Source organism: Echinops telfairi, unplaced genomic scaffold (genome assembly GCF_000313985.2).
Source record: "Echinops telfairi isolate 266 unplaced genomic scaffold, ASM31398v2 ScPeMD7_443;HRSCAF=831, whole genome shotgun sequence".
Classification (NCBI taxonomy): domain Eukaryota; kingdom Metazoa; phylum Chordata; class Mammalia; order Afrosoricida; family Tenrecidae; genus Echinops; species Echinops telfairi.
In genome coordinates this window covers 52,247,758-52,262,391 of record NW_022104341.1, presented here as the reverse complement: position 1 = coordinate 52,262,391, position 14,634 = coordinate 52,247,758, and the positions used below count along the sequence as shown (strand labels likewise).

General features: G+C 38.3%; 1 protein-coding gene across 1 annotated transcript in view; it reads right to left on the bottom strand.

Annotated features, from left to right (window-relative positions):
• Nucleotides 1-14,634, bottom strand: part of NEGR1 (neuronal growth regulator 1) — a 1,031,997-nt gene that overhangs the window by 470,944 nt on the left and 546,419 nt on the right. Inside the window, exon 3 of the mRNA XM_004699331.2 lies at nucleotides 5,597-5,722. Coding sequence (XP_004699388.1) covers nucleotides 5,597-5,722 — 126 coding nt within the window. The remainder of the gene's footprint in view (nucleotides 1-5,596; nucleotides 5,723-14,634) is intronic.

Here is a 14,634-nt window from a genome sequence, read left to right as displayed (position 1 = left end):
TATGAGCCCCAATAAATTGATTAATTAAAAAAAAAGTATTATTGTTCAAACCCACATAGCAAAAAAGTATCAGAAGTATCAATATTTTCACCAACATCATAATACAAATGCATTGATTCTTCTTCAGTCTGCCTATTCCCTGTTCACATGCATGTAATGCAATAGTGAACACCCTGGCTTAGCTCAGATGCACCTTAGCCCTCAAAAGTAGTATACTTACGCTTAAATAATCTAAAGAGGTCTTGTGCATCAGATTTACTGCTCCCATGAGCACTGATTGTGAATTCAAGTAAGAGACAAGCCTTGGAAACCACGATTTTCTCATTTTCTCATGTTGGTCCAGTTGTGAGGATTTGGGTATTCTTTACCTTGCCTCATAATCAATAAATGCTTCAATTCCTTCTCACACTTAGCAAGCAAGATTGTGTCATCTGCATATTATGGGTTTTTACGTCTCCCTCCAATCCTGATACCACATTCTTCTTCCCCTAACCCATTTTCTCTTGTTTACTTGTGCTTATTATAATCCAGCCTCAGTTTCTTTGTGCTTATTTATTAACTCATGGTGGACATTTTCGCAATATGAATTTACTTTACCTATAGGATAATAACACTAATCCTTGCAGTTGCTGCCAATGCTGTTCCCAGAGGACATACTCAAAAACCATCACGTTGGCTCCAGCTTGAGCTCCCAGACCGTACTGGCTAGAACTGCCCTGCTGGTTTCCACGACCGTGACTCTATGGAAATAGAAAGTCTCAGCTTTCCCCCAAGGAGCTGTAGGTGGTTTCCAACTGCTGGTCTTGTAGATTGTAGCCCAATACATAACCACTATGCTACTAGGACTTAGTGTCATTTATTTAGGTTCAAAAAAGAGAAATATTCTATTTAAATTTGAGGTGAGGAGGCATGAATTCTTCAAAAAATGACAAAAATTAGTAATGACAAAAAAGGCTCAGGAAAAGAACTGTGTTCTCTTAAAGAAACTCAAATAGCCTGGCAACCTAATGTAATACCTTATCACGGGCTAAATATTTTATTGGTGAAAAAAATGTTCTAAAGGGAAATATTGGGTCCTTTTAAAAGACACAGTAAAGCACTGGACTGGACCATAACAAATGATGGAGAACCTTGAGAAGAATAAGAATCCCAGGACACAACTCAGTGCTTACATGGGAACTATACATGGTTCCAGATGCTGTTGGGCAAACAGAGCCAAAAACAAGAAAGGTGTGCATCAGGGATGCATTTTCTCACAATACTTATTCAGTCTGTATTTGGAGCAAATCATCTGAGAAGGTGGATTATATGAAGAAACATGCGGCATCAGGACCTGTGATGAGCGATGACACAACCTTGCCTCCTGGAAATGAGGAGGACCTGAAGCACTTGCTGATGAAGATCGAGGATTGCAGCCTTCAGTATGGCTTACAACTCAGGGTAAAGAAAACTGAAATTCTCACAACTGGACCAGTAATTGACATCACGATAGATGGAGAATTGAATTTGTTAAGGATTTCATCTTGCTTAGAGCCACAATCAATGCTAACAGAAGCAGTAGTCAAGAGATCAAAAGATGTGCTGCTTTGGGTAAATTTGCTCACTAGACCTCTTTAAAGTGTTGGAAAGCAAGAATGTTACTTTGAGGACTGAGTTGTGCCTGACCCAAACCACAGTATTTCCAATGACCTCCAGTGCATATGAAAGATGGATATTGAATAACGAAAACCAAAAAGAATCAATGTATTTGGATTGTGGTGCTGGTGAAGAATATTGGATTGCCAAAGGATTGCCTTGGATTGCCAAAAGGACAAGCAAATCTGTTTTGTAAGAAATAGAGCCAGAATGCTCCTTAGGGGCTAGTTTACACGGAGTCTGCTCCAACCCATAGCAGCCCCGTGCACAACAGAAGTGAACACTGCAGAGTCCTCTTAATTGTTCCTGTGACTGAGCTACTTGTTGCAACCACTGTGTCTATCTTTCTTTTGAGAGCCTTCCTCTTTTGGTGCCATCCTTCTGCTTTAGCAACCAGTATGTTCTTCACCAAGGACTGGTCTTTCCTGACAACATGTCCAAATTACCTAAGAAGAAGCCTTGCCATTTTTGCTTCTAAGGAGAACTCTGGCTGGAATTCTTTAAAGACAGATCAGTTTGTCCTTTTAAAGGCAAGAATGTGAGACTTCATCTCCTGTACCTCGAACATGCTGTCAGGAGAGACCACACACTAGAGAAGGGCATCACACCTGGCCAAGTAGCAGGGCAGAGAAAAAGAGGAAGGCTCTCAAAGAGGTGGACTGACGTAGTGACGGCCTCAATGGGCTGACGCATAAGAACAATTGGAGGATGGCACAGAATAGGGCATTGTTTGTTCTATTGTACCTAGCGTTGCTACGAGTCTGCACTGTCTCTATAGCAACTAACAAAAAGAACAAGAGCATTGGGTCAGTTGAGAAAACTGGAATACAGATAGTTAATTTGATAAAAATACGAAAATTGTTAAGTGTACTTTCGTTGAAAACTACACTGTGGTCTGTAACAGGAAGTCCTCATTATTTAGAAATCCACATCAAAGTAACTAAGGATGAAAGGCCAGGCCTATGCTGCCAAACAATTCAATTAAAAATACAACTACCCACACATGCCCCTATATGCTATACACACACAGTGCAAATGATGAAGCAAAAAGTGCAATAATGTGATTTTTAGAAAAGCTGAGTAAAATATAGAGTTGCTTTACTTCTTTTGTATTATTTCTCCAACATGTTTTATAAATTTAAAATAGTTTACCGAGTATAAAATAAAAATACATATCTAAAAATAAAGTAAGTACGTGAACTCTCCGGAAAGCAATTTATGCAGAATTTTCTTTGGAAATATGTCTTTTGGGAAGAAAATGCACTGAGTTGTTTGAATTATCAAAAGGACTAGCAACAATAATTGTCTCTGATGATATTTGTGATGTGGTTGAACACAGACTCATTCTGCAGAATATTAGAAAGAAGCTCTGTGGAGCTTTCACCCTTGTGAACATCCTGTTTTGAAAAGTACATTTAATCATGAATGAGTCAGCGAGAATTACCAAGGGTACAGGTGAGAAGAAAATAATCTAAACAAATCATACAGGAACAAACACAAGCCTTGCTTTTCCTACAGGCATGCAGTGTATGTGTGTCTGCTTATAATAGCACTCAACGTTATTCATAATCTGCCTACTGTTTTGAGATACATTTTTTTTAAGTCAGAGCAAAAAAGGAAGAGCAGTTAAGATTGCATTATTTTATAGGAAAAAGACAGGGAAATGCATTAAACTGACCGTTTTAAATATATATATATATAAAATATGTGTATATATGTATATATCTTGAATAAAGTAAATAGAATAATCAGATCTGTTACTCAACACCGAAACTTCAAAGTACTGTCCATTTAAATGTAAATAATCAATACATTAAAATATAAAATTGTTGAAAACTTTTATTACAAACTTTAACCCAATCAAGTCTAGCTATTCAATTGGAATTTAACTGGTGAATAGTGATGTTAAATTCATTTATTTTATTGGTGTGGCAGTACCAGTCAAATGCATCTGTATGTAGTTGAACTTATAAATCCAATATGTCTTCAGTTTATAATGTTATCTATTATCATTACTGTAATAATTTCACTAACCAACATTCATAAGGTATACCCAAACACTTAAAAAGAATATTCATAATTGCAAGGACTACAAAGCATGAGACTTAAGGCTAAAATATTCATCCTAAATTATATGGAGATAAAGATTATGTGCTTCATTTCTTATTTTATAACAATGAGACTGCCATATCAGATTTAAGTCCCTGAAAAATGATTAAGAATCAGCTTTATATTTGCATATCAATTTATATATTTAAAGCACATTATGCATATTATTTTATAGCAGTCTCACAATAGTCCAGGATTATTATTATCTTTTTCATTTTGGAAAATAGGAAACCAACTGAAAATAACCAAGGCTAAGAGATTTGCACAAGGACTGGCTGAACTGATTAATCCGAGCACACGTATCCTAACTGCGAGTCCTGGGTGTGTTTCGCTGACCCCCTGGGGGCCTTCGGCGCAGACATCCAGTGCACAGATTCTTGTAGCAGCTCTAGAGAGTGAAATGTTGGCAGTCAAGAGGCACACTTATGCTCCCAAAATATTATAGGGGCCATAACGCATATTATATAAGTGTATGCTGCTGTTCTATTGATTTTTTCTCATATCAATAGTAATAGTGAGCATATGATGGGCTAAGTCTCATTAGACACACAGCATAAATGAGGAAATTGAAAGACACTTAAGGGTAAGTGATATTAAAGGAAGCATTAGTAGATAAAATAAATGTGTCATTTGAACATCTATGCCTATGTAAAATGTGTTTTTCTGTTTGCTTGTTTTTTAAAGGAAATGCCATCATACTATCCTTGGTGAAGCTATTTCCACCAAAATAGAAAACAAATACAATAAAAATATATTTATCTGAAACTAAGCATGGTGTTATTTGTGAAAAGAATCACTTTTCTTTCTAAGATAAGCTCAAACTCATATGAGTATCATGCACACATTTAAGTTCTATACAAGTTGCTGCATCTGTCAGAGGTCTGGCTGTGAAAACAGATCACTCTTCATGCGGATTACCCTCGACTTCTGTAGATCAATTTACTCTCTTTGGGAGGCTGTACACGGTCACAGATGCACCGAGGAGCCATGCACACATCTATCCCTTCCATCCAGCTAACTCTGTGGTTTTGTGCAAGCTACTTAAATTTGGGGGTTTTAGTTCTGTCATCAGATAAAGCTTAGGCCCAACCCCCAGATTTTTTATTCTGAACTTCAATTTTAAATGAGACTCGGACACCCTATAATCTGTATATTTTTATTCTTTATTATGTCATGCTTAATTGTTAACTTGTGATTGCTGGTTGACTAAATCTCTTACCCATGTTTAAATAAAGATTTTTCTTTTGGTGGTGTTTCAATTTCAGCCTTTTGTCTATTGTTTTCTGCTTGAACCAGTATGAAAAAGGTGAAAAATTTTCCCCTAAGAATCCGAAGACACAGTTTCAATTCTGGAATCTGAGAGAAAATGATCATTCACCCTTTGTGGCTATACATACTGTTCTTAGTTGTTAAAAAATAAAAGATATAAAAATACTCCTCTATTAACTTTATGAAAAGGGTACCAAAGATATAATAAATTGCTTCCTCATAAACCTACTTGGTTTTTGGAAATAGGACACTAGCCGAGGGCAACTAAGGGTAAGAGATTTACACAAGGATTTCTTGAACTGATTCATCAGTGCACCCGTGTGCTAACTGCTGGTCCTGAGTCAGTTTCACTTACACCCTGTGGGAACCACTGCCATGTTTTCAGTGCTTTTGTACCGACAAGAAAGTGATTCTCTTTGCTTTCCATAAAGTAGCTTTTTCTCTAAATAAATAAAACTAGCAGATCTCACAGTAGAGTTAGAAACCAGAGGAATAAACTAGAAAGCCTATCTAAATTCGCATTAACTAGAGAGACGAGAAAACAACGAACAACTCATCCGACACGCGGACGGTCCTACTTTACCTGATGGGGAGATGTGCCGCCAAGAAATGGAAGGCTCTGGTTTCCCAGTAGCCAAACAAGTAAGAGTGACATTGGTTCCTTCATTGATGGTCATATCACTTGAGATGTCATATATCTTCGGAGGAACTGAAATGGCAAAACATGGAGTGGTCAGAAAAAGATAAACTCTTGTTGAACTGCATCTGATACAATTAAGCCATGGCAATGGAATGCATGTATGACCTATGGACATCACCTCCAAGATGACTCTCCAGACCCTCCGGTCCTCTGAGTGTATTTTCCCTTTGATTTTTAGAAATGACTCATTTAAGGTAAATGAAATGTTAAATGACGAAGTCAATTGTATATTACTTAAATTGTTAGTGTTAAGCTTGCAACAAGTAAACCAAAACATCACTTGACTATTCCACCCATGTACCTTTACTGCAGTGATCCTTTTTTTCTGTTGAAATAATTAAATAAAAATAAAATCTAGACAAAACTTAAGAGACTAGGGTGCTAGTTCAAGAGCTGAGAGACACGGTGCGCAAGCTTTGGAGGTGGGCTATCAGAAACACAAAAGCATTTTGAACAGCGCCAGACTCTTTTTGATGTTTAGGTCACAAAGAACATAGATTCTAAGGGCTGTAAAAGATGTGTTCAGGAAGAGTTTTCTTTGCAGTAATGACTAGAAAATGCAGATAAAAGCAGATCTCTTTACTTCAGGACTCCTCGGAGCCACCGTGATCCACTTTTGCACTGGAAAACACTGCTGGAGGGAAACGCAGTAGCCTATAGTGTTCTCCCTGATGTGAGCTTACACTAGGAAAGCGCTTAGAGAACATTTCGTGAAACCATGGTCATGGAATGTATTTTTTGAAAAGACATTTAGGAAAAATAAACCTAAATTAAATTCTGGGTATAAGATTTTCTTTTCTCTGCAAACAAAACAAAACAAAAACAAAGTCTTTGATATCAAATTAATTCTGATTCACAGGATTCACAAGGTTGTAACCGTACATAACCCCATATTTCTCCTGTGAAGCAGCTGGTGGATTTGTATCGCCAGCCTTGTGGTTAACAGTTCAACACCAACTCTGCACTCCTTAAATCTTCAAAAGGTCATCTATCTCAACCACACAGTCAATATACGAACACGGAATAGGAAAATAGTAAAATCCCTATAGCTACACTAGAGATCTTAAATAAAAAAATGCATTCTGTTTTTTCAAAGCTCCTGATCCATTGAACACACTCACAAGAGAACTGATGGATAGCATTTACCCAGATGCTGAGTTAAGTGGTCAAGAAAGACAGAACAGAAGCATGAAGGAATCAGGGGAGCCACGGAGAAAGGGGAGAGGACTGGTATATGGAGGGAATTATAATTAATACTATGGAAGAAAGTGTGCATTAAATATTGAATGGAAAACAAATTTTCTCGGTAAACTTTTGCCCAAACCACAATAAAGACAAATTCAATAAGTAAGCAATTTGATATGTTAATGCTAAAAGCACTTTACACCTACACAACCTTTAAATCTGCTTTCAAATTCTGTTCTTGGAAAAGCTGGCCGAATTATTTGATCTAGCTTCTGATACACAGCACTTCATAATGAACATGATTGTAAAGTTTGCCCTCTAGGGAGGTGGCTTTTCTTGAGATTCAGTATGCGTTTAGAATCTTTAGACTTCCTTGTTTTTATTCATAGTGTGATAATGATGATGGTATTCATAAAGATGATGAGGATGATGGTAATGATGTTATAATGATTACCACCTGCATATTAAACAATTTACATTTTGATTATTAATAACATATTGGCTTCTTATTATGTTCTAGGCATAAATATTTTAAAAACTGATCATAGCCACCCAGTGTACTTCTTAACTTCCATAGAAATTAAATGGCTCAATTTAAAATAAATGAGGTGGTTATTTAGAATGGTGAGCTAGGTAATCGCTTCTAATTGTTGTACAACTGTGTACACACCAATAGGAACCTGGGAACAGTTACGAAAGCACGCAGCAGGATCTGGAAACATTTGAGATGTGTCCTTTCTTTGTTGCTCCTTTCCCCCCCAGTAAAAACCTTTCTTCGCCCCGGTTCTCCTTCAGCTTGACACTACTTGAAACCATCCGCGAACTGGCAAGGGGACCACACCTTTTTCGAGAGGCAGAGCTGACAAGGGTGAGCAGAAACTCACGAAACCAATTCTCTGTACCTCCATCTCCATAACCATCCATTAAGGTTATTTCGACTTTTTCCCTATCATAACACTGAACGGAACCACCTAACCTATCCTAGATAGAATCCTCAAAAGAAACAAAGCAAAATTAGTCTTTCTAGCTTTAAACCTGGAGTTATTCATTGGAAGCTTGTTATATAAGATGAGGGATGAAAATATGGTAAATATTTGTTTTTCTTTCAATTATTTACATGTTTTTTCTCTTTTGAAATTAAATTTCTTGAGAAAATAATTATGCATTTTTCATCTTCGTGTCCTCTATGGGTCCAGCACTATTTCTGCTGCAATACTCAGTACAAATTTGAAGTCTTGAACTGAATGTGTAGTGGCTTTGAGTATTCAGCAGAACAGCACCTGTTTTTGTCTCTATGAGCCACGATACGTTCTAAGAACTTCATTGGCCCTCTTTATACACAACATCTGCTGCCAACAGGTGATGAGTTCTGGGGGAAAGTACCCTGCCAGAGGGGTTTTCCTTTGCAAACATCCTTTTTCCAGATGTTTCCTCCCTGTAGCATATTCTGAATTATGAGGCCCTGGGAGGCAATTGTAATCAATGAGATGACATGCCACACCTGGAATTCAACACATCTCCCACTATATAACTTCCCATAGTTAAATGTCAAATCTTCAGTTCATTGCTAAGAGCCTTTTTCCCCTCTGTACAGTCAAACACTTGTTTTCAATATTAGTTTACCACTTATGTTTAGCACTGTAAATATAGGCGGATGAATAAAGATGTAATTCCATATTACTAAATCCATAGAAAAGCAAACTAACCTCCCTGCTATCAAGTCAATGCTGATGCATCGCCCTCTCCCAGGGGTTCTGAGATTAACAGTTGAACTGAGTGGAAAGCCCAAACTTTCTCCCCCGGGGCTGCTGGTGACTTCCAACTGCCAACCATGCAGACTGTTGCCCAACAAGGAAATACGACACCAGCAGGGCTCCTAAGATTAACAAAATTCACCACAGCACCACCAACTGCCGGAAGAACAAACCATCGGTCTTGGAGGACACGTGCAGCCTGAAGTAGGCTTGGGGAGCCATTGTCACACACGTGTGCGGCTATCAGGAAGAAGCAGGCCCAGGAAAAGCACACCACGCTTTGCCAAGTAGAGGGCCAGTGAAAATGTGGGAGAGCCTAGATGATCCCTTTAACAAAGGGATCAAACATATCAATTGTGCGGGTGGCACAGGGCAGAGGGGTGCTTCTTTCCTGGTGCATGGACCCAATCCAGGGCAGAGTTGACTCAATAACATCAATAGGAACGAAACGTATACAATTTAAAACATCTTTTCCTGATAATTGCCAGCATGTCTAGTAACTATTTAGATTTACCAGTACTTCCAAAGTTGTTGTCAGGGGCAATTGACTCAGCCCTGGATTGTTAGCACAGTTGCTATGTTTGAGCCCATTGTTGCAGGCACTATGCTAAACCATCTCCTTGAGGATTTTTCTCTTTCACTGCCCTTTACTTTACCACACAGTAGGTCTTTTTTCAGGGACTGATCCCTGCTGATAACCTGTCCAAACTATGCGAGACAAAGATTCATCATGCTAACATATAAGAAATGTCCTGGCTAGACTTCTTCCAAAGCAGATTTCATTCTCTTTGCAGTCTGTGGTGCTCCCAAGATTCTTCACCGGCACCATGATTCCAATGCATCAACTCGCCTCTGACCTACCTTATTCAATGTTCAACTTTCACATGCAGATGAGGCGACTGAAAATGCCATGGCTTGAGTCCAGTGCACTTTATTCCTCAACTTTCAAATAACACAGCTTTTATAAAGTAAACTAAAATTTAGATAGATATAACATATCAGTCATATACACTAGCAAACTGTTACAATTTAAAAGGCAAATTTTTGTCATAAGAAAAGACTACTGAAATTAAATTTAAACACCACATGTATGATTTCAGGCATCCAAAAGTAATAGTTATCACTGATGTTAATTACAGTGTGTGTTCAAAGAGAGAGGTGGTGATACATATTCTGAAATATAGATACATTTAGATTCTCTAATGCAGCGGTTCTCAACCAGTAGGTTGAAACCCCTTTGGAGGTTGAACGACCCTTTCACAGGTTCACCTGATTCATAACAGTAGCAAAATTACAGTCATGAAATAGCAACAAAAATAATTTTATGGTTGCGGGTTCACCACAACTTGAGGAACTATATCAAAGGGTCATGGCATTAGGAAGGTTGAGAACCAATGGTTCAACTGCTGGTTGAACCAGAGAAGTTGTAGAATGACATTTAAAAACATCATGCATAAAGAAAGCAAATGATCATTGTGAGGGTGGCACAGCATTGGGCAGTATTTTGTTCTGTTGAGTATAGAGTTGTTATGTGTCAGTACAGATTGGACAGTACTTATCAACAACAAAAAACCCACTTGCCATTCAGTCACTTGCAATTCATAGCAATCCTTTTGGTTTCCAAAGCTGCAAATCTTCATGGGAGAAGAAAGCCTCATCTTTCTCCTTTCAAGCAACTGGTGGGTTGGAACTTTTGACCTTACAGTTAGCAGCCCTTGTTGTAACCCACGAAGTCGTGAAAACAAGGGGGCTTTCTACTCTTGTAAAGAGTTAGTCTGCCCTGTCGATTCACTATGAGTTAGCATTGACTCCATGGGCAGTGAATTTTTGGACGTCATCAGAGCTCAACAAATAAGTCCCAATTTTATTTCACTTTCATTTGAATTGCTGTGCAATTTGACCTGAGCCAGCTCCCACTCTTCACTCAAGTAGATTATGAAGTAGCATCAATAAAGAAAATCTTAGAATCTGTCTCCAAAATAAGCAATAATCATCTCTCAACTGCCCACAATGTGGAATTAAGTTTTCCAATTGTCATTACAATGAGTCATTGAGTTTGTGAGTGGCTGTGCCATTGTTCATGTTTACAAAGTTTCCAATCAGAAGGAGCCCTGGTGGTATAGCGGTCATGCATTGGGCTGTGATCTGCATGGTCGGCTGGTGGGCAGTTGGAAACCACCAACCTCTCCATGACAGAAAGATGGTTCTTTCAACTCCAGTAAAGAGTTACAGTCTCAGAAACCTACCGGGGGTCGCTATGAATCAGCATCAACTTTATGGCTGAGTCTAGACTAAAAGCAGACAAGAAAGAAGGAATTGGCTGTCCACTTAGGAGAAGATGTAGTGGCTGGAGAACCTTCTGCATAGCATGGAAACCTTATCAGATACTGAGGTCATAATGTACATATTATTAAAAACCCTTAAACGATGTATTTGATGTTTAAAGGAACTACATACAGCATGTGGGTCTTTGGATGAGTCAGTAAAATGCTTGGTTCCATTTTTAAATTGCATAATTCCCTGGAAGACCACAGCATACACTAATTCATTCTTTAGGCTTTCAGGGCCAATAGACAGATGGCCTATTTATTTAATCTGGCCCATATAGATTTGCCCTGCAATCTGACTTGACCCAATATCCTTTTCTTACCGAAGACATCTGCTACTCTTTCAGGTAGATTATGACATGCATCTGATATAGTTAAAGTTTATTGTGCCAACCTGACCAATAAACACATGTGGGGTCAATTGAAAGGCAGAGAGATAACTGGTTTGGTGAGCCTCAACTTTCGAGTTCTCGGGTCTCTTGCTTTGTGATGGATGGTTGTACCAGGGTGCAGCTGCCTTAGCCAGTTCCCTGCTTCAGCTGGCAAGGGTTACTTCCTACAATACATCCCCGAGGAGAACCCACATGGACCTACCCCAATGCAGCCCTGGGTGCTGGAGCAGCCGTGTGGAGACTCCTGCCAGTGCTGAGATATTTACACATTCACTGACTCGGCTTTCCTCCTGCAGTCAGAGTCATTGCGTCTGTTTTGTGAGAGGGAGGAGGACTTTGCGAATTGGTGTTGGACATATGGGTTAATGGGTTACTGTTGGACTTGTGGGCTTGGGCAGCACTGGGTTGGGATGTTTTCTTGATGCGCAGTTAACCTTTATATAAAACCATCTCTTATACATGCGTTTCTGTGGATTTGTTTTTCTAAAGTACCCAGACCAACACACCATATAACCATAATACGCTAAACAGACACACACACACAAAATGCCTACTTCCTCAGTCGAGTGTAAAATCAAAGACGTTTCTGTAGGGTATATGGACTAAGTGTGCTTTTATGGTGTCTCCCATATTTTATGGTCATTGTCAAAAAGACTTTTAAGTTCTCAATATATTTATTTGGATTATATACAGAATCATTAGATTTGTCTTCCAAACATATTCACCAGAATGAACAAGAAATAAAAGCAAAAGTGATTCCATCATTTTGTTTTCCAATTTCATAGTCTACTGCCCAAACTCAAAATTCCACCCAGGTTTTGATACTTTGTAAGGATGACATAATATAAATCCTGAGAAATTAGATTAGTTAGTAGGGTTTTAAAGTCCTATGTATACTTTAAAAAAAGAGCTTTCTAAGTTTGGGGATTCAGTGATTGTTCTCATTTAAAATTACATTATTTCCCCATAGTATGGCATACCATAGTGTTTGCCATAATAATCCATAATTGGACAATGATGACATGTTATTCTCCACAGAATGCTCATCTTAGACAGTAGTATGTCTGTGTGATGGTTGGAGATTTGTGATTTCTATGAGTATTTCAATTTGTTTTATTTTATAAAAATCTCAGAAGCTATGTAAATTTAGGGAAAAATTGACTCTACTGGTATGTTTATGTTATTTCTTTGCTTTATTTGTTGTCTACTGTAGACTCGGAGTCTGGGCCAGCACAAATAAATGATATTTCTAAAGCTTTTCCAAACTGCTTGAGTCAACACGCCAGACATAACTATAAATCTTGAGAGAACTGGCTTTTCTTTCCCGCTCCCAGATCTGGTAATGACTGGCAATATCAAAAGAGCAGCCTTCTTTTCACTAGGTTGGCAATTCCCTTTTCAGTGTTGGCCAGCCCCCAGCAAGTGAAAGCAGTTCTGCTTTGTTTAACAAGCCTCCTGGAAAAGATGCTGTGCTCAACTAAGAGAAGAACTTGCTGCTTGGTTCCCCAACCTAGACCTAAGATGATTTGTTTATGAATGTTTGGTAGTTCTGAGGGCCACATTTAGCTCCAGATACATATTTTTTCCCCAGCTAATCAACTATAGCTGATTTTTTGAAGTTTATGATATTTCAGGGAATTCTATTTCTCCTACTCTTTTCTCATCACTCAGAGATAGAGTTAGTAGTTGGTGGGAAACCAGGAGGGCCTTGTACATGCAAACTCACCAGTTTTCTGAATTACCTACTGATGGATTGTAGCAGAACGACTTTGGGAGGAAAAGAACAGTTTGAGAAAGATTGATCTTTCAAACTTCAGATAAAACTGAACAATATTGTCTATTGTTCCCACTATTTAAAAAAGCTATGAAAATTCTTTTTATTCTAATATACCCTTCAGGGAGTCACACTTAGCAGTGGTCTATATGAATTCATCCATCCATCCACTTATTCAACAGTCTTTGAGCTCTGATTTTGACAGGCAATGGGTCGTTTGGTCTCTAGACTATTGCTTCCATGAGCATTAAGTGTGTATTCAAGCCAGATAAAATCCTTGACAACTTCATTCTTTTCTCCATTTATCATATTAGACATATTGCTACTAAGTATAGCATAGACATAAATCTTGCAAGGAAGTATGAACACTATGTGTCAATAACATTGATTAGTAAATCTATTTCTGCTTATGGAGTCCGACCTGGAAGCAACAAGTTTTACTGGATAAGGTATCATGAAAGAAATGGAGTTTGAGTAGAATTTGATGGTTTAAAACAGCAGTACAATACACATAACCAATACTCTGGATACTCTGAAGACCTTTCAACAATCCTTCAACAATCCTGCTGACTCAGAAGAGCCTTGATCATTAAGTGTGGAGTAAAACTTCATAATCTATAGATTGTGGGGACATTGTGTAGTAGATTGAATTTTATTTCCCTGAAATATATGTTGAACTACTTAGTCTTGTGCCCATGAGTATGATGGAGTCCAAAATGATTTCTTCTCTTATTTGTTAAATTCAACGATGTCATAACTGAGTAGGGTGGGACCTAATCCTAGTACTTTTTGAGTGGGGTTTTATAAAAGAGAAAAACAATGGAAATAGAGATACACACCGCTGAAGAGAGATGCAATGTGTCCATGGAGCCTGATGCACTGATAAATTATAAAGGAAAGCCAAAGACAGCTGGTGGGTCCCAGAAATGACAAGAGAAGCATAGGCAAGTTCTTCTCTCAAATCCTTCAGAAGGTATTGACGTGGCTCAGACCCTATTTTTGAACTTCTAGCCTGAGAACTATGAGAAAATAAAATGTCTATTCTTGAAACAAAGTTATCTCTCTGTATCTCTGCCATTTCATCTAATCCAACTCATAGCGACCCGATCGCCAGTGCAGACCTGCCCTTGGTGGTTTCCCAGGTTACAATCTTAGAAATAACCAGAAGCAAGTCTGCCCTGTCCATAGGGGAACTAGGCGTTGGAGGAAGCTGGACTGCAGTGAATTGTTCTTTTTCTAATTTTTAAATCATTTTATTGGGGGCTCATGCAGCAATTTTTAAAACATATACATACAGCCATTGTGTAAAGCACATTTGTATATTTGTGCCATCATCATTTTCAAAACATTTTCTTTCTACTTGAGCCCTTGGTATCAACTCCTCATTTTTCCCATCCTTCCCCTAATCTCTCTCCCTCACAAACCCTTGATAGTTTATAAATTATTATTATTTTTTCATGTCTTACACCAGCAGTGAATTTTTCACCCC